At 42.4% G+C, this 21,271-nt stretch overlaps 1 protein-coding gene across 3 annotated transcripts in view; it reads left to right on the top strand.

The window, feature by feature from the left end:
- Positions 1 to 21,271, top strand: part of ehbp1 (EH domain binding protein 1) — a 389,620-nt gene that overhangs the window by 191,709 nt on the left and 176,640 nt on the right. For all 3 annotated transcript variants that reach the window (XM_060831882.1, XM_060831884.1, XM_060831883.1), the window contains one exon: positions 1,080 to 1,128. In XM_060831882.1, the coding sequence (XP_060687865.1) occupies positions 1,080 to 1,128 (49 nt within the window). The remainder of the gene's footprint in view (positions 1 to 1,079; positions 1,129 to 21,271) is intronic.

Here is a 21,271-nt window from a genome sequence, read left to right as displayed (position 1 = left end):
GACCCTTCCTCAGAATCTATGTATCATTTCTTTCCAATAAGTTGGGTGAAATTCAACTTTGCCAGAGGATGCATATTGGGCGTTTGTAGATAATCTTTCTGTTATAGAACACAGTTGACTGAAGGTCACATGGGAAAATGGGGCGGGATGTAATAGAGCAGAGGGAGGATGTGTAATGGAACAGAACTGTATCAATCACAGTGTGTAACAATGATTTGGAGATGCCAGTGTTGGACTGGGGTGTGCAAAGTTAAAAATCACACAACACCAGGTTATAGTCCAACAGGTTTAATTGGAAGCACACTAACGTGAAACAAAGCAGGCTGCATTGGGAGGGGTGTGTAAAGACTGGGGAGTGTGTTCTGAAGAATGTGTAATGGATCACGCAGATCATGTAACAGCGTGAGATTGTAAAGGGCAGGTCTTGAAGCGGGAGGCTGTAATGGGTTGAGGTATGGTAACAGGTGATAAAGTGACTGAGTGGGCCTGTATTAGGCAGGGCATGTAACAAGCAACTGTCTCAGGCATGTTGTGTAATGGGCAGGGAGCTTAATAGGTTGGGGGGAGTGTTGCAGCTTTGTACCTCCTACATTTAAATTTCATCCTCACATCTTTCCTTGTCCCCATGGTGTAAAATGTTTGTCTTTTTACTGATGGAAGAGAAACCCTTTTTTGTCACTTTGGCTTTGTATTACTAAGATAATGTTTTAAATTGTCCTTCAAAATTTACAAATAAAATGTTGTTATTAAAATGGATAAGACAATAAGCTAAAGGATTACTGCATGTTAAATGTGTTTTAAAAGGCTCGCATCTGATGTTCATGTCTTCTCTTCGCTGGTAGATGGAAAGGCTTTGGGGGAAAAATTTGATTCTGTGTTTTTTATTTTCCACTCTGCTTGTTTTGTTGATTGCTTTACAATGAAATCACTGCTTGTTATATAATATCATTATTGCTATCAATATTTTCATGTTGTATGTGTTTCATTTGAAGTGAGTATTAACTATTCATTGGTTTCCCATCATTTTCTCTTCCCTACCACCCCCCGCCTTCCTCACGCATACCAAACTCTCGCCCCAGTGACTACAAATCTCTGAATCCTCAGGATATTAAAGAAAACAACAAAAAGGTAAGAACCACCACAGAAAATGACATGTCTGCAATTTTGGTTTCACCAGTGCTCTTTTAGTAATCCCTGGAAGGTGAGGTTGTTTTGTAAGGTTATAATTGCTGCTTGCAGAAGGTAATCTCCACTGCGGTTTATCTGATGCATTATCGACTCCTGTTTGCATTGGTCACAAACGTTTTAAATCTTCTGGAAGAAAGTCTCTGTAATACAGTATACCTTGCTGTGGCTTTCATCCATGTATTGTGGAACAGATTTTTTTTAAGGTGAGAAAGAGCTTTAACAGAAACCTTCATCTGTCCATTGCATTACTGATTTCTATAAATTTTATTTGTGCTGTGAGTCATTAAATGAGGCAGAGCTGTCTTAAACAGATTTTTCCTTTTGTGCAGCTGGCTTCTTCCTTGTGCTTTTGCCTCTTGTTTAAAAGCTGCATTGAGTATCTTGGTTGCTTCCTGCAGGTTTATTTCCTCTCTTCTCACAGTTCTGACTGATAACCCCTACTGCCCTTGTTTGGAATGATGCAAAATGGAGAACAATGCCTATGTATAGTAACTATGCAAATGCATAAAGTTTCTGACATCTCCTCCTCCTAACCAATTAACACAACAACACAAAATGAATGAATGCTTTCTTTGAGGCCAGAGTCTTTCTGCCTTCCCTCCATTTACCAGTTAAAATGAAGTTGCAGGTGATCATTGCAAGGGCAGTAAAGGTTAAATTGAAGGAATGACTGTTATGTGACGGCCAATACCAGGTCAGATCATAACCCCTGTTTAAGTTAATTGAAATCTAGAAGAAAATGCTTGTTTAAATAATGCCTCAGATGCATATCAATTAATAAATAAAATTATTCATAAATCCTAATAGTTTCTTACAGTCTGTTTTTGAAAGCACGTGGAATGTACTTGTAATCTGATCTTGGCTGAAGCATATTAGTGTATTGTGTATTGAGAAATATTTAGTTTTGCCAGTGTTGCTGTTATTGTTGATGGACAGCATTGATGTCTGTCAATCAACCTGTCATTGCTGTATTAGAGTTTTGCAGAAAGAGAACGCAAGGCTTTTTAAAAAGGACTTGTGACCATTCTTTCATGTCTTTCAGGAATTCAAAATAAAGAAGTGCTTCTAATAATTATTGTGGACTGAAGCAATTTTAATTGAATTGCTAAATATTTATTTTGGACTTATATATCTAAAATTCCACTTTGTTTCGTAAAAATATGCAACTTTTATACTTAGCTCCCGAGCTACAGATCTTCACAAAAATTTTAAACTTCAATATGTAGCATATCAAAAAATTAAAGGAAAGCTATGTAAACACTTGTAGTTTTTAAGTTCCCTTGATGGTTTCATTTTTTTTCATATATAAATTCATTGTCCCTTATTGTAAACACGATAGATAGGTTACGTATAGGAATTTCAGAACTAGTAGCAGGAATAAGTTATTCAGCCCCTCAGGCCTGCTCAACCATTCAACAAGATCATGGCTGATCTTTGACCTCACTTCCATTTTCCCATGCTATTCCCATATCCCTTGATATTTTTAACCTGGAATAATCTGTTGATCTTTGTCTTAATGCCTAAATTACCGATCCTCTACCCAACAGTTCCAAAAGTTTACCACCCGCTGAGGGAGGAAATTCCTCCTCCTCACAATCTTAAATGGCCTGTCCCCTTATCCTGAGACTTCTTTCACTCTAAGCCAGGGAAATGTTCTATACTTATTCTGTTGAGTTCTGTATAAATCTTGTATAGTTCAAATAGATCACCTTATCTCTGTCATGTTTTTAAAATGTTAGATAAATCTGTGCTATTACCCTAAGATTATTATTCATAAGAGGAATTTCTCCACACACACCAATAAAAATTAAGTGTTAAAAACATGCATGTAATTATTATGTTATGACCCATAATAGTTTGGAAAGCAATATAGCTCCATGGAAAATGGAGTAAAAAAGCTTTGGGATTTTTTTTTTACAAATAGGCAAAAAAAAATCCATGAGTGGGTAGAGTTGGGCTCTCTCAGGCCCAGGGTTTTAGTTTTGCTTTCGGCTGTTGAAATTGGGGTTTTGGAGTTGAAGTTGCTAGATACAGCTCTCTCTCTGCTGCTGCATAAAGCTTGAGGTCTCTCTCTGCTTCTAGACTGTTTCTTTCATCATTTTGTTCTGCTGGATTAGAGTGAGAAGACTTCATATGAGAATAATATTGTTTTGCTGAATTTGCCTTTGCTAAGGGTGTGTTTATGGGATGCTGCTATATTGGAAGAGTCTATCGATAGAATTAAAGTTACAGCAACTCCGTTTTTTGTATTTTAACTGTAGTATAAGAATAAAGTGTATTTTGCTTACATCTGGCACACAGCACCTTAAACTTTCTTTTAAATGAGATAAAAGTTAGAGTCCAGGCTACATCCTTGATACATTTTGAGGGAGTTTGGTCTGGTCCATAGCACAGCTTACGTGGACAGAGGAGCAAAGTTAATATTTCAAATCCGATATGACTTTTTCAGCATTCTGAGAGGAGGGTTAGAAGAAGAAATGGGATCAGAGAGAAAGGGAGGGGCATCAGTACCTGTGTATTGTTGGAGCAGATATTCCTTAACCTGTGAAGGGAAGAGGAAAGTGGAAGAGTGTTTAATGAGATGAAGAATGAAATGGAACTGGTGCCCAGGACAGCTTTGAGACTGTGGGAAGTGATGCTGATGGCAAGAGAGGTTTCGTGGATACATGTGGTGACATATGGCATCACGGGTGGATCGCATGATGTCACAAGATCAGCTGTCCAAGGAGTGTTGTGTGTCTCTGGGATGCCCATGATTCTAGGTGGATTTGAAACATGAAGTTTAGAACTTCAGTTGAAACCAATGTGGGATGTGTTGGAACCGGAGGCAGTTACTGAGGAAGGAGATTTAGTAAAGTGGGTTTTGCTAAACTCATTATCAAAGGGTAAGAGAGAAATGGAAAGGAATGGAGGTGAACAAGATGAAAAATTCAAATAGGTATCCTGTTGGAGACAAGAGCAGACCTTGTTTGAGGAGGATAATCCTAGAAGGCAAGTAGCAGTGAATTAACACTCAGAGCAAAGAATTCTGGAGATCCACACTGTTTATTAATTAAACTGAGTGTGTTGATAAATTTCGAATGTTTAGAAAAGTGAACACAGTATCATCACTGGTTAGAGTGTAGGGTTAAGATTCTATATAGGAAAAGTGAGGACTGCAGATGCTGGAGACCAGAGCTGAAAATGTGTTGCTGGAAAAGTGCATCAGGTCAGGCAGTATCCAAGGAGCAGGAGAATCGACGTTTCGGGCATGAGCCCTTCCTGAAGAAGATGCTGCCTGACCTGCTGCGCTCTTCCAGCAACACATTTTCAGCTTAGGATTCTATATACTACGCTTTTCGAAATAATTCATTTGGAGCACCAGAGCTTCTGATAGTTTAATTTAAATCATTTACAGGATTATGAAGATATGGATAAGACAAAGGAATAGACAATTCAGATCCTTGAACCTGCTCCACCAAACAATAATATCATGGCTGATGTAACTGTTACTTCAACTCCAACAATTGAAATGTGAAGCATATTCAAGGAACAGCTACTGTGTGTCCTTGATAAGTACACACCTGTCAGGCAAGGAGGAAGTGGTAGAGCAAGGGAGCCGCAGTTTACTAAAGAAGTTGAATCGCTTGTCAAGAGGAAGAAGAAGGCTTATGTTTGGATGAGATGTGAAGGCTCAGTTAGGATGCTGTAGAGTTACAAGCTAGCCAGGAAAGACTGAAAGAGAGAACTAAGATGAGCCAGGAGGGGACATGAGAAGTCATTGGCAGATTGGATCAAGGAAAACCCGAAGGCTTTCTACAGGTATGTCAGGAGTAAAAGAATGACTGGAGTAAGAACAGGGCCAGTCAAGGACAATAGTGGGCAGTTGTGCGTGGAGTCCAAGGAGATAGAAGAAGTGCTAAATGAATATTTTTCATCAGTATCACACTGGAAAAAGAAAAATGTTGTCCAGGGGAATACTGAGATACAGGCTACTAGACTAGATGGGATTGAGGTTCACAAGGAGGAGGTGTTAGAAATTCTGTAAAGTCGGAAAATAGATAAGTCCCCTGGGCTGGATGGGATTTATCCTTGGATTCTCTGGGAAGCCAAGGAGGAGATTGCAGAGCCTTTGGCTTTGATCTTTATGTCGTCATTGTCTACAGGATTAGTGCCAGCAGACTGGAGGATAGCAAATGTTGTTCCCTTGTTCAAGATGGGGAGTAGAGATAACCCTGGTAATTATGGAGCAGAGAGCCTTACTTCAGTTGTGGGTAAAGTGTTGGTAAAAGTTGTAAGAGATAGAATTTACAATCATCTCAAAAGGGATAAGTTGATTTGAAATAGTCAACATGATTTTGTGAAGGGTAGGTTGTGCCACACAAACCTTATTGAGTTATTTTGAGAAGGTGACCAAACAGGTGGATGAGGGTAAAGTGGTTGATGTGGTATATATGGATTTCAGTAAGGCGTTTGATAAGGTTTCCCACGGTACACTATTGCAGAAAATACAGAGGCATGGGATTGAGGATGATTTAGCAGTTTGGATCAGAAATTGGCTAGCTGGAAGAAGAAGAAGGTAGTGGTTGATGGGAAATGTTAATCCTGGAGTTCAGTTACTAGCGACGAACAGCAAGGATCTGTTTTGGGCCCACTTTTACAAAAGACCTGGATGAGGTCACTGAAGGATGGGTTAGTAAATTTGCAGATGGCACTAAGGTCGGTAGAGCTGTGGATAGTGCTGAAAAATGTTGCAGGTTACAGAGGGACATAGATAAGCTGCAGAGCTGAGCTGAGACGTAACAAATGCGCAAAAGTGTGAAATGATTCCCTTTGGAGGGAGCAATGAGAATACAGCATATTGGGCTAATGGTAAGATTCTTGGCAGTCTAGATGAGCACAGAAATCTCTGTATTCATGTACACAGATCCCTGAAAGTTGCCACGCAGGTTGGTGGGGTGTTAAGAAGGTGTCTGGTGTGTTAGCTTTTATTGGTAGAGGGATTGAGTTTCTGAGCCATGAGGTCATGCTGCAGCTGTATAAAACCCTGGTGTGGCCACACTAGACGTATTGCGTACAGTTCTGGTCATTGCATGATAGGAAGAATGTGGAAGCTTTGGAAAGGATGCAGAGGAGATTTACTAGGATGTTACCTGCTATGACGGGAAGGTCTTATGAGGAAAGGCTGAGGGACTTGAGGCTATTTTCGTTAGAGAGAAGAAGGTTGAGACATAAAAGATAATGAGAGGGTTAGATACGGTGGATAGTGAGACCCTTTTACCTCAAATGGTGATGGCTAGCACGAGGGGGCATAACTTAAAATTGAGGGGTGATAGATATAGGACAGATGGCAGAAGTAATTGCTTTTCTCAGAGAGTAGTAGGGGAGTAGGATGCTCTGCCTGTAATAGTAGTAGACTTGCCAACTTTAAGGGCATTTAAATAGTCATTGGAAAAACATTTGGATGAGAATGGAATAGTGTAGCTTTGATGGGCTTCAGATTGGTTTCACAGATCGGCGCAACACTGAGGGCCGAAGGGCCTGTTATGTGCTATATTCTATTCTATATTCCACTATCTAAGGTTGACTCCGTTGATTATGGGACTGATTGTGAAATACTGTAATTTGAATTCTTGAATATGAGAGCAAAATGCAAGTTATGTGAATACTCCTGCTCGATCAGATTTAATAATATTTTTGACTGCAGTGATAACATTAAGTTGTTGGAATGTAAAAAGTGTTCTCCCACCCCTGAAGGCAAATGTTCTGGTCAACAATGGCAGAACATTGAATGCAATTCATAGAAACAGAAATTAGAAACAGGAGTACACTATTCAGCTCTTCAAGCCAGGTCTGCCATTCAGTATGATGATTTTTAATCATCCATCTCAGTATCCTTTTCCTATTCTCTCTCCCCATGCCTTAACCCTAACCCTTTGATCCCTTTACCATAAGAACTATATCTAACTCTTAGAAAACAATCAGTGTTTGGATCTCAACTGCTTCTTGTGGCTGAGAATTCTACAGGCTTGCCACTCTCTCTCTGTCTGAAGAAGTTTCTCCGTGTCTCAGTCCTAGCTGGCTTACCCATATCCTTAGATTGTGAGACCTGAATCTAGATTCTTCAGTCATCAGGAACATCCTGCCTGTATTTTCCCCAATCCTGTCTGAATTTTGTATGTTCGTATGAGATCCCACTCATCCTTCTAAACTCTCGTGAATATAGTTCTACCTGATTCAGCCTCTCTTCATACATTAGAGTCAAGAGTGTGGCTCCGAGGACCAGGAGAATGAGCCACATTCCTGATTGAAGGGTTTATGCCCAAAACATCGATTCCCCTGGTCCTCGGATGCTGCCTGACCTGCTGTGCTTTTCCAGCACCACATTCTCAACTCTGATCTCCAACATATGCAGTCTTCACTTTCTCCTCTCTTCATACATCAGTTCTGCCATCATAGGAATCAGTCAGGTAAACCTTTGTTGCATTCCCTCCATAAACCGAACTTCTTTCCTAAGAAAAGGAGACCAAAACTGCACATAATACTCCTTGGTCTCGCCAAAGCCTTGTAAAATTGCAAAAGACATCCCTGCTCATACACTCAAATCTCCTCATGATAACAGCTAACCTGCCATTTACCACCTTCACTGCCTGTTGTACTTGCATGCTTACTTTCACTGTGCAAGGTCACTTAGGTCTCACTGCACTTCTCCATCTCCCCATCTATCACTTTTCTGATAATAATCTGCCTTCCTGTTTATACAAACAAAGTGGATAACCTCATATTTATCCATATTATATATATCATCTTCCACGATTTTGCCCACACAACTTGCCTCTATCATATAAAGTATCTCTGCAGACACTTCATAGTTCACCCTCCCACCCAACTTTGTGTCATCTTCAAACACAAAGGTATTACATTTAGTTTTCTCCTCTAAATCTAAAGCATCTATATTTTGAACAACTGGGAACCAGCACTGAGCCCTGAGGTACCCTATTAGACATTGCCTGACACTCTGGAAAGAGAGGAGAAAGTGAGGACTGCAGATGCTGGAGATCAGAGCTGAAAATGTGTTGCTGGAAAAGCGCAGCAGGTCAGGCAGCATCCAAGGAACAGGAAATTTGACATTTCGGGCATAAGCCTGATGAAGGGCTTATGCCCGAAACGTCGAATTTCCTGTTCCTTGGATGCTGCCTGACCTGCTGCGCTTTTCCAGCAACACATTTCAACTCTGGAAAGAGACCCATTTATTCCTACTCTTTGTTTCCTGTCTGCCAACCAGTTCTCTATCCATGTCAGTACATTAACCCCAATCCCATGCGCTTTAATTTTGCATGCAAATTTCTGTGTGGGATCTTATTAAAATACAAGTGCAATAGCAACCACTGGCTTCCCCCTATCAGCTCTACTCAGTGTATTCTCGAAAAATTCCAGTAGATTCGTCAAGTATGACTTCCCCTTCATATATCCGTGCTGACTCTGTCCAATCCTGTCACTGATATCCAAGTTAAATCTCTGCTGTTAAATCTTTTATAATAGACTCTAGCATTTTCCTCATCAGTGATGTCAGGCTAACTGGTTTATAATTCCCCATTTTCTCTCTGTGCCCTTATTTTCTAATTGGTCGGGTTATATTAGCTACTTCCAATCTGTAAGAACTGTTCCAGTGTCGATAGAATCTTGATAGACGATCGGATTGCTCGGGCCACTTCCTTAAATAGTCTGGGATATAGACTATCTGGCCCTATGATTTATCGGCCTTCAATAACATCAAATTCCCCAACACCATTTTCAAACCCATACTGATTACCCCTGTGATTACATTGGAACCTTAATTTCTTGAATCTCTAATTTCCTTTTTAATGCCTTCCCCAGCATTATTGCAACAGATTGGTGGTCTGTATATCTTTTGTTCTCTGGCCCTTTGTGTTTCTAAGCTGAACCCATACAGAATTCACTTCACCAGAGCTAATGTCCTTCCTCACCATTGCATAATTTCCTGTTTAACCAGCAATGCTATTCTTTATTTTCATGACCTTCCTAAAAAATGAGTACATCTGGGATATTCAATTCCCATCCCTGGTCACCTTGCAGCCATGTCTCTGTAACCTCAACTGTATCATACCCGTTGATATCTATTTGTACGACAAATTCATCCACTTTATTGCAAGTGCTCCATTTATTAAGATACAAGGCCTTAAGGCGTTACTTTTTAGCCTTATTTGCACTGACACCCTGTTTAATTCTTGCACTTAAATTCTCTGCTTATCATTTCTCTTATTTCCCATTCTGTCTTTTGTTTTTGCCTTTGTCTCCCTCTGTTCTGTCTCCCTGTATATGTTCCCAGCCCTTGCCATTTTAGTTTAAACCCTCCCCAACCACACTAGCAATTACTCTCTGAAGACATCAGTTCCAGTCCGGCCCAGGGACAAATCGTCCAGTTTGTACTGGTCCCACCTACTCCAAATCCAGTCCCAATATCTCTGGAATCTGAAACCATGCTCTGCACTATCTTTCCAGCCACACATTCATCTGAAATATCCTCCTATTTCTACTCTGACCAGCATGTGGCACTGATAGTAATCTTGCGATAACTACCATTGTGATACTACTTTTTAAACTGTTTCCTAACTCCCTATATTATACCGTTAAGACCTTGTCTCTTTTTTCCCCCCAATGTTGATGGTACTGATGTTTACCACAACCACTGACTGTTCACCCTTTTGCTCCAGAATGTCCTGTAGTCACTGTGACATCCTTAATCCTCGCACCCAGGAGATAGCATACAATCCTGGAGTTTCGTTTGCTGCCACATAAATGCCTATCTATTTTCCTTAGATTGAATCCCCTATTACTATTGCATTTCCACACTTATTCCTTCTCTCAAGCAACAAACTGATTTGCGATGCAATAAATTTGGCTGTTGCTACTTTCACCTAAGAAGCCATTCTCCCCATCAGCATCCAAAGCAACTATCTGTTTTTCAGGGGTACAGCTACAGGAGACTCCTGCACTGCCTGTCTAGACCTCTTTCTCTGTCTGGTGGTCACCATCCCCTCCCTGTCTATGAACCATTAGCCTTCAGAGTGACCACCTTTCTGTGTATTAACAAGGAGCAAGAATAGATAACTCAGCCCTTCCAGCCTGAGCCCATTCAATAAACTATGGCTGATTTGATTTTAAACCTCAACTCTGCATTCTGTATCTCTACTCATCTTTCGCTGCCTAGGAAGTCAAGAATCTTATCTACTTCTTCCTTACAGATATTTAAATATACTATGTATATCTGCTATCCATGATACATTCAGTCTCGAGAATGCTCCATGGTCTCTAGAACTTGCAATATTTTAATTTTGTAAAGTTATAAACCCTTACCTGACTTCCTGGACATAGTCATGCTAATGTATGTTTCTCTACCAGCTGAAGAGCACTTTTCTCTTTGTTGGTCTCATTTTAATGCAGTTTCTCCTCAATGTTGAATTTCTATCTTACCTATTTTTCTATATTTTCTAAGTCTCTAATTGAAACTCTCTCTCCTTCACTTTCTTTTTTGCTACCAATCATACCGTTTCAGATTTTGCCTGTCTTTATCTGGTGGTTGTTTTGTTCCATTTTACATGTTAATTATGTTAATTCACCTCTTCCATCACTGTAAATTAAGATCCTAGCACTGTCAAAATCATAGAAATCTCAAACCTGACTTATTTTTCACTTTAGGTGGTGCTGGTCGCTCCTATATGTAGCAGGTGCCTTTCTCAACATCTAAAAATGTGATAGTGTGACCCAGGGCCGAACAACCATGGCTTCTTGTTTAAGCAGGATATTACATTTACTGCCATAAGGTTCAATAACACTTTATATGTTTAGAATGCCTTTATTGTGCTGAAACATCCAAAAGCAGCTCCAAAGTGTAAAGAAAAGTATGACACTGAGCCACATAGAAATATTAGGATAGATGACCAAAATCTTGATCAGAGGCAGATTTGAAGAATTAATTTAATGAGGAAAGTAAGGTTTAGGAGGCTTGGGTAGGAGTTCCAGCCTTAGACCAGGCAGTTGAAAGCATGGCCTCTAATAGTGGAATGATTAAAAGTGAGCAGGAGGACACCTGAATTAGAAGAGCACAAGTATCTTAGAGCGTTACAGGAATGGATGAGTTTATAGACATCAACAAGGGTAAGAGTTTGGAAACAGACATGATAATTTTATAAGGCACTGATTTGATGGAATCCAATTGAGGTCAGTAAACACAGGGGTGGTGGGTGAATGGAATTTGGTGTGAATGAAGGCATAGGCAGCAGGATTTGGATGAGCAAGTTCAGAAGGTAGTATGTGATATTTGCTGGGAGTACAGTAGAATAGCGAATTTTGGAGGCAACAAAGGTATGGAAGAGGGTTTCAACAGCAAAATTAGGTGGTTATGATGATGGAAATCCAGCTACTTGTTAAGGTGCTTTATTTTACGCACTGTTATATTCAAATCTGAGCTACTTCACTTAAGTTATACTGTGTACTCAGCTCCTTTCTAACTCCTTTTACACTCAAGACTGTGGAGCCAAATTCAGCTCTAACTCCAAGTACAAACTTGCTGATGACACCACCATACAAACAATGACAAGCCAGTGCAGGAAGGAGATAGACAGCTTAATGGCATGGTGTAAAGACAACAATCTCTCCCTGAATGTCAGCAAAACAAAGGAGCTAGTCATCCACTTCAGGAAGCAGAGTGGAGCTCATGCCCCTGTCTACATCAGTGGTGCTGAGGTGGAGAGCTTCAAGTTTCTACGAGTAACTATCACCAATGATCTATCCTGATCCATCCATGTTGATGCAACAGTCAAGAAAACCATACCATTGGCTCTACTTCTTCAGAAGGCGAAGGAAATTAGGCATGTCCACAATATCAATTTTTATAGATGTACCATAGAAAGCCTTTTATTTGGATGCAGCACAGCTCGGTCTGACATCTGCTGTGCTCAGGACTGCAAGAAATTACAGAGAGTTGTGAACACAGTACAGTCCATCAGGAAAACCAGCCTTCCCTCCATTAACTCCGACTACGCTTGCTGCTGTCTTAGGAAAGCAGCCAACAAAATCAAAGACCCTTCCCACCCCATTTATACTCTCTTCCAGCATCTTCTATCAGGCAGTAAATGCAAATGCTTGAAAACACATGCTGACAGATTTAAGAACAGCTTACCTGCCATTATCAGAATTACAAATGGGACTCTAATATTATTAGAATTGATCTTTCTCTGCACCTTCTCTATAGCTGTAAACCTATATTCTGCATCCTGTTCTCTTAATCTGATGTACTTATGCAAGGTATGATTTGTCTGGTTAGCAAGCAAAACAATATTTTCATGGTATTTCAGAACATAACATAAGAAGTAGGAACAAGAGTGGGCCATCTGACCCTTCGAGCCTGCTTCGCCATTCAGTAAGGTTATGGCTGATCTTTTAGTGGCCTCAGCTCCACTTACATGCTCTCTCTCTCTAACCCTTAATTCCTTCATTGTTCAAAGAAAAATCTCTTTTAGCTTTAAAACATTCACTGAAGTTGCATCAACCTCTTCACTGGGCAGGGAATTCCATAGATTCACAACCCTCTGGGTGAAGAAGTTCCTTCCTGATTCAGTCCTAAATCTGTGCTCCCTAATTTTGAGGCGATGCCATCTTGTCCTCGTTTCACCTGCCAGTGGAAACATCCTCTCTATGTCTTCCTTCTATATTCCCTTCATAATTTTATGTTTCTATAAGACCCCCCCTCATTCTTCTAAATTCCAATGAATATAATCCCAATCTACTCAGTCTCTCCTCATAAGCCCAACCCCCTCAACTCTCAAATCAACCTAATGAACCTCCTCTGCACCCCCTCCGGTGCCAGTACACCCTTTCTCAAGTAAGGAGACTAAAACTGCACACAGTACACCAGTGTAGCCTCACTAGCTGCAACGTAACCTCCATGCTTTTAAATCCCTTTAGCAATGAAGGACAAAATTCTATTTGCCTTCCTAATCATTCGTTATACCTGCAGACCAACCTTCTGTGATTCGTGCACAAGGACACCCAGATTCCTCTGCACAGCAACATGCTGCACTTTTTACCATGCAAGTAATAGTCCTTTTTACTGTTAGAGCAACCAAAATGGTTGACTTCACATTTATTAATGTTGTATTCCATCTGCCAGACATTTGCTCACTCATTTAAAGTATCCCTGTCCTCTGCATACTTTGCTCTGCCACTCATCCTAATGTCATCCGCAAATTTTGACACACTACACGTGGTTCCCACGTCCAAATCATCTGTATAAATTGCCAACACTGATCCCTGAGGCACACCACTGGTCACTGATTGCCAACCAGAATGCATTCATTTATCCTCACTCTTTGCTTCCTGTTGGTTAACCAATCCTCTATCCATACTAATACTTTATCCATAATGCTATGCATCTTTATCTTATGCAGCAGCCTCTTGTGCAGCATCTTGTCGAAGGCCGTTTGGAAATCTAGGTTCACCACATCTACTGGATCCCCGTTGTCCACTGTGTTAGTAATGTCTTCATAGAATTCCATGAGATTTGTTAAGCATGACCTGCCCTTTATAAACCAATGCTGCGTGTGCCCAGTGGGAAATTTCTATCTAGATGTCTTGCTATTTGTTCTTGATAATAAACGGACGTGTCTTCCCCACTGCAGAAGTTCAGCTAACCACTCTTCCCTGACTTTTGTCTACCACCCTTTTTAAACAGTGGCGTCACATTTGGTGTTTTTCAATTTGCTGGGACTGCCCCAGAGTCCACTGAATTTTGGAAAATTACCACAAGTGCACTTGCTGTTTCTCCTGCCATCTCTTTTACAACCTTGGATGCATTCTATCAGGGCCAGGAGACTTGTCTATCCTTCGCTCCATTATCTTGCCCAACACTACCTCTTCCATAATGACTGTTTTCAGGTCCTCACCTACCTTGGTCTCTTTGTTAATTACTGGCATGTGACAATAATAAATCAAGTCAAATACGTAGATCAGAATTAGGTCAATTAGCCCATCAAATCTGCTCTACCATTCAATGAGATCATGTCTGATCTGATTATTCTAAGCCCCACTTTCCCGATTTTTATCTATCACACCTGATTCTCTTACTGATTAAAAATTGATCTGTCTCAGCCTTTAATATATTTAATGACCCAGCATTGACAGCCCTCTGTGGTAAAGAATTCCATAGATTCACTATCCTCTGAGAGAAGAAATTCCTCCTCATTTCTGTCTTAAACATGTAACCTCTTACTCTAAGATTATGCCTTCTAGCTCTAGATAAGAAACAACCTTTGCACATCTATCTTGTGAAGTCCTCTAAAAATCTTGCACGTTTTAATAAGATCACCTCTCATTCTTCAATATTCCAACAAGCCAGGGTCCAATCTACTAAACATGTCCTCCTAGCACAATCCCTTCATGACAGGTGACAGCATTGTGAAAGGTGTCTAGACTGCCTCCAATTCCAGCGTATCTTTCCTTAGATGAGGAGCCTAAAGCTGTTCACAGTAATCCAACTATGATCTGACCAGTGCCTTCCATAGTTTTAGCAGAGCTTACCTACATTTATATCCATTCCCTTTGAAATAAAGGCTGACATTCCATTTGCCTTTCATCGTTGAACTTGAATTCGAGCTTTTGTGAGTCATGGAGGAGGACTCCCTACTCCTCTATTCTGCAGTCTTTCTCCATTTAAATAATATTTAGCTCCTCTATTCTTGATGCCAAAAAGCATAACCTCCCAATTCTCCACATATTCCATGTGCCAGGTTTTTACATACACTCTTGAATAAGAAACAATAACAAACTAAGAAACCATGTCCTGATTGGTGACTGAAATTGCTAATAGACTGCCTAAGAATTAAATTGGGAGAAAATGAGGACTGCAGATGCTGGAGATTCAAAGTTGAAAAATGTGGCACTGGAAAAAGCACAGCAGGTCAGGCAGCATCATAGGAGTCGACATTTTTTGGACAGAAGCCCTTCATCAGGACTCAAAATTAAATTGAACTGGCTTTAGTGGGGATTACCTTTCTCTGACTGATCTGATTGACCTCGTGTCCTTTTTCTGCTGTACTCGCAGGAAGCAGGAGGATGTCTACTCAGTTTCTTACCACGTTTCACCAGTAAGCCTGTCAGCCAAACTGGCTGATTGAAGGGCTCTGGCCCGAAACGTCGAATTTCCTGTTCCTTGGATGCTGCCTGACCTGCTGTGCTTTAACCAGCAACACATTTTCAGCTCTGGCTGCTTCCCTCCCAAGTCATAGATTCATAAAGTCATGCAGCATGGAAACAGAGCCTTTGATCCACACCGACCATGTTCCATTTGTCTGCATTTGGCCCATATCCCTCCAAACCTTTGCTATTCATGTACTTGTCCAAATATCTTTTATACGTGATAACTGTATCATTTTCTCTGGCAGTTCAGTCCACACGCAAACCATTCTGTGCAATAAAAAAGCCGCTCTTCATGTCCTTGTTAAAACTTTCTCTTCTCACCTCAAAAATATGCCCCCACCTAAGGGAAAAGACCTTTATTATTCATCTTTTCTATGCCCATCATGATTTTATAAAGCCCTGTAAAGTCACCCCTCAATCTCCTACATTCCAGTGAAAAGCGTCCTGACAGCCCCCTGCTGAAAACCCAAGAATACCATTTCCAGGGGTTAGCTGCCAGGAATCAGAATCAAGATAACAAATTACTTATTGGCCTCATCCATTGTGCTAAACAGTATGGACAGTTGCCTCATTAACACATCAATCCCCTCTTGTCAAAATGGCTGCAGCATATGGCTATAAGACTCAGCTGTGTGAACTTATGATGTGGAGGAGCTGGTGTTGGACTGGGGTGGACAAAGTTAAAAATCGCACAACACAAGGTCATAGTCCAACAGGTTTATTTAGAAGCACTAGCTTTCAGAGCACTGCTCCTTCATCAGGTAATTGACGAAGGAGCAGCATTCTGAAAGCTTGTACTTGCTACTAGAGCCATTGAGTCATAGAGAGAGCACGGAAACAGACCTTTCGGTGCAACCTGTCCATGCCGACCAGGTATCCCAACCCAATCTAGTCCCACCTTCTAGAACCTGGCCCATATCCCTACAGACCCTTTCTATTCATATACCTATGCACATTTAAAATGTTTCAATTGTATTAGCCTTCACCACTTCCTCGCTGAAGCCAGATGCCAACTCGAAAACACCTCTTCCTACCACCCCCTCGACCATGACCCCACTCCCCATCACCAAACCATCATCTCCCAGACCATACAGAACCTCATCACCTCCGGAGATCTTCCAACCTCATAGTCCGGGAACCCTGCACTGCCCGATTCTACCTCCTTCCCAAGATCCACAAGCCTGACCACCCTGGCATGCTCCTGCCTCACCAAACTCATATTTACTTACCTTGACACTGTCCTATCCCCCCTAGTCCAGGAACTCCCCACATATGTTCAAGACACCACCCGTGCCCTCCACCTCCTCAAAGACTTCCGTTTCCCCGGCCCCCAATGCCTCATCTTCACCATGGATATCCAATCCCTCTATGCCTCCATCCGCCATGACCAGGGCTTCCAAACCCTCCGTTTCTTCCTCTCCCATCATCCCCAACAGTACCCTTCCACCGACGCACTCATTCATTTGGTTGAACTGGTCCACACCCTTAACAATTTCTCCTTCGAATCCTCCCACTTCGTCCAGACCAAAGGAGGAGCCATGGGCACCCGTATAGGCCCCAGCTGTGGCTGTCTCTTTGTTGGCTACGCAGAACAGTCCATCTTCTGTAGTTACACTGGCACCACTCTCCCACCACTTCCTCCGCTACATTGATGACTGCATTGGCGCCACCTCATGCTCCTGCGAGGAGGTTGAGCAATTCATCAACTTCACCAACACATTCAATCCCGACCTTAAATTCACCATCTCTGATACCTCCCTCCCCTTCCTGGACCTCTCCATTTCCATTAATGATGACCGACTTGACACTGACATTTTTTACAAACCCATCGACTCCCACAGCTCCCTGGATTACACCTCTTCCCACCCTACCTCCTGCAAAATGCCATCCCATATTCCCAATTCCTCTATCTCTGCCATATCTGCTCCCAGGAGGACCAGTTCCATCACAGAACATACCAGATAGCCTCCTTCTTTAGAGACCACAATTTCCCTTCCCACATGGTTAAAGATGCCCTCCAACGCAACTCGTTCACATCCCAGCCCTCTGCCCTCAGACCCCACTCCTCTAACCGTAACAAGGACAGAACCCCCCCCCCCCCCCCCCCGCCCCCCCGGTGCTCACCTTCCACCCTACAAACCTTCGCATAAACCACATCATCCGACGACATTTCCACCCCCTCCAAACAGACCCTACCACCAGGGATATATTTCCCTCCCCACCCCTTTCCACCTTCCACAAAGAACGTTCCCTCCGTGACTACCTGGTCAGCTCCACAGCCCCCCAACAACCCACCCTCCCATCCTGGCACTTTCCCCTGCCACCACAGGAACTGTAAAACCTGCGCTACATCTCCTCCCTCCCCTCTATCCAAGGCCCCAAAGGAGCCTTCCACATCCATCAAAGTTTTATCTGCACATCCACTAATATCATTTATTGTAGCTGTTGCTCCCGATGCGGTCTCCTCTACATTGGGGAGACTGGATGCCTCCTAACCCAGCGCTTTAGGGAACATCTCCGGGACACCCGCACCAATCAACCACACCGTCCCGTGGCCCAACATTTCAACTCCCCCTCCCACCCTGCCGAGGACATGCAGGTCCTAGGCCTCCTCCACTGCCAATCCCTCACCACCCAACGCCTGGAGGAAAAACGCTTCATCTTCTGCCTCAGAACACCTCAACCCCATGGCATCAATGTGGATTTCACCAGTTTCCTCATTTCCCCTTGCCCCACCTCACCCCAGCTCCAACCTTCCAGCTCAGCACTGCCTTCATGACCTGTCCTACCTGCCTATCTTCCTTTCCACCTCTCTAATCCACCCTCCTCTCTGACCTATCACCTCCATCCGCACCCCCATTCGCCTATTGTACTCTATGCTACTTTCTCCCCATCCCATCCCCCTCTCATTTATCTCTCCACCCTGCAGGCACCCTGCCTCTATTCCTGATGAAGGGCTTTTGCCCGAAACGTCGAGTTTCCTGCTTCTCGGATGCTGCCTGACCTGCTGTGCTTTTCCAGTACCACTTTAATCTAGACTCTGGTTTCCAGCATCTGCAGTCCTTGTTTTCACCACATCCTCTGGCAGCTCATTCCATACATGTACCACCCTCTGCGTGAAAAATCACCCCTTAGGTCTCTTTTATATCTTTCCCCTCTTACCCTAAACCTATGCTCTCAAGTTCTGGACTTCAGGGAAGAGAATTTGTCTATTTATCCTATCCATGCCCCTCATGATTTTATAAACCTCTATAAGATCACCCCTCAGCCTCCAATGCTCCAGGGAAAACAGTCCCAGCCAATTCAACCTCTCCCTGTAGCTCAGATCCTCCAACCCTGGCAACATCCTTGTAAATCTTTTCTGGACCCTTTCAAGTTTCACAACATCCTTCTGATGGAAAGGAGACCAGAATTGCACGTAATAAGCTGCAACATGACATCTCAACTCCTGTACTCAATACTCTGACCAATAAAAGAAAGCATACCAAACGCTGCCTTCACTATCCCATCCACCTGTGACTCCACTTTCAAGGAGCTACGAACCTGCACTCCAAGGTCTCTTTGCTCATCAACACTCCCTAGGACCTTACCAATAAGTGTATAAGTCCTGCTAACATTTACTTTCCCAAAATGCAGCACCTCGCATTTATCTGAATTAAACTCCATCTGCAACTTCTCAGCCCATTGGCCCATCTGGTCAAGATCCTGTTGTCATCTGAGGTAACCTTCTTCGCTGTCCACTACACCTCCAATTTTGGAGTCATCTGCAAACTTACTAACTGTACCTCTTATGCTCGCATCCAAATCATTTATGTAAATGACAAAAAGTAGAGGACCCAGCACCCATCCTTGTGGCACTCCACTGGTCACAGGCCTCCAGTTTGAAAAACAACCCTCCACTATTACCCTCTGTCTTCTACCTTTGAGCCAGTTCTGTATCCAAAAGGCTAGTTCTCCCTATACTCTGTGAGATCTAACCTTGCTAACCAGTCTCCCATGGGGAACCTTGTCAAACGCCTTACTGAAGTCCATATGGATCACATCTACTGCTCTGCCCTCATCAATCCTCTTTGTTACTTCATCAAAAAACTCAATCACGTTTGTGAGACATGATTTCCCACGCATAAAGCCATGTTGACTATCCCTAATCAGTCCTTGCCTTTCCAAGTCCTGCTAAGATTTGCTTTCCTAAAATGCAGCACCTCTCATTCATCTGAATTAAACTCCATCTGCCACTCCTCAACCCGTTAGCCATCTGATCAAGATCCCGTTGTAATTTGAGGTAAGCTTCTTTACTGTCCACTACACCTCCAATTTTGGTGTCACCTGCAAACTTACTATACCTCTTATGTTCACATCCAGATCATTTATATGAATGACAGAAAGCAGTGGACCCAGCACCGATCCTTGTGGCACTCCACTGGTCACAGGCCTCCAGTCTGAAAAACAACCCTCCACCACTACCCTCTGTCTCAAAAAGGGATCATACTGTAAGGTTGAGTGAAATAGGAGTTGATGGGAAGGGTGAGGGCAGTAACAAATTAAAAGTACTATATATGAATGCACGAAGCATTAGTAATGAGATGGATGACCTAGAGGCTCTTTTGGAAATTGGCAGATACGATATTGTGGGGATAACTGAGACATGGCTTCAAGTGGACAGGGCCTGGGAAATGAATATTCAAGGCTATACGTGCTATCGTAAGGACAGACTGACGGGCAGAAGGGGTGGGGTGGCCATGTTGGTAGGGGATGATATTCAGTCCCTTGTGCGGGGGGACCTAGAATCAGGGGATGTAGAGTCAGTATAAATAGAGCTGAGAAATTCTAAGGGTAAAAATCCCTCTTGGGAGTTATCTACAGGCTCCCAAACAGTAATCTGGATGTCGGATGTGAGTTGAATCAGGAACTGAGATTGGCCTGTCGCAAAGATGTTACTACAGTTGTTATGGGGGATTTCAACATGCAGGTAGACTGGGAGAATCAGATGGTATTGAACCTCAAGAAAGAGACTTTGTGGAGTGCCTCCAAGATGGGTTCTTAGAACAGCTGGTGCTGGAGCCTACCAGGGAGAAGGCAATTCTGGATCTGGTATTGTGCAACGAACCAGAATTGATCAGGGACCTCGAAGTGAAGGAGCCATTGGGAAGTAGTGACCATAATACAATAAGCTTCAATCTGCAATTTGAGAGGGAGAGGGTACAGTCGGAAGTGACAATATTTCTGTTAAATAAAGGGAACTATGGAGCTATGAGGGAGGAGCTGGCCAAAGTTCATTGGTGCAATACCTTAGCAGGGATGACCATGGAGGAACAATGGTAGATATTTCTGTGTATAATGCAGAAGTTGCACGATCAGTTCATTCCAAAAAGGAAGAAAGATCCTAGGAGGAGGCATGGGTGGCCATGACTGACACGGGAAGTTCAGAAACATATAAAGTTAAAAGAGAAAATGTATAACATAGCAAAGATAAGTGGGAAAACAGAGGTCTGGGAAGCTTTTAAAGAGCAACAGAGGATTACTAAGAAGGAAATACGCAGAGAAAAAATGAGGTACAAAGGTAAACTGGCCAATAATATAAAGGAGGATAGTAAAAACTTTTTTAGGTATGTGAAAGGCAAAAAATTGTTAAGACTAAAATTGGGCCCATGAAGACAGAAACAGGGAATATATTGTGGGGAACAAAGAAATGGCAGAAGAATTGAATTGGTACTTCAGATCTGTCTTCACTGGGGAGGACACAAGCAATCTCCCTGAGGTAACAGTGGCTGAAGGACCTGCACTGAAGGGAATTTATATTTGCCAGGAATTGGCGTTGGAGAGACTGTTAGGTCTGAAGGTTGAAAAGTCCCCGGGGCCTGATGGTCTATATCCCAGGGTACTGAAG

The sequence above is a fragment of the Hemiscyllium ocellatum genome, chromosome 10 (assembly GCF_020745735.1).
Source record: "Hemiscyllium ocellatum isolate sHemOce1 chromosome 10, sHemOce1.pat.X.cur, whole genome shotgun sequence".
Taxonomy (NCBI): domain Eukaryota; kingdom Metazoa; phylum Chordata; class Chondrichthyes; order Orectolobiformes; family Hemiscylliidae; genus Hemiscyllium; species Hemiscyllium ocellatum.
Note: the sequence above shows the minus strand (reverse complement) of the source record. Positions and strands in the feature narration are given on the sequence as shown.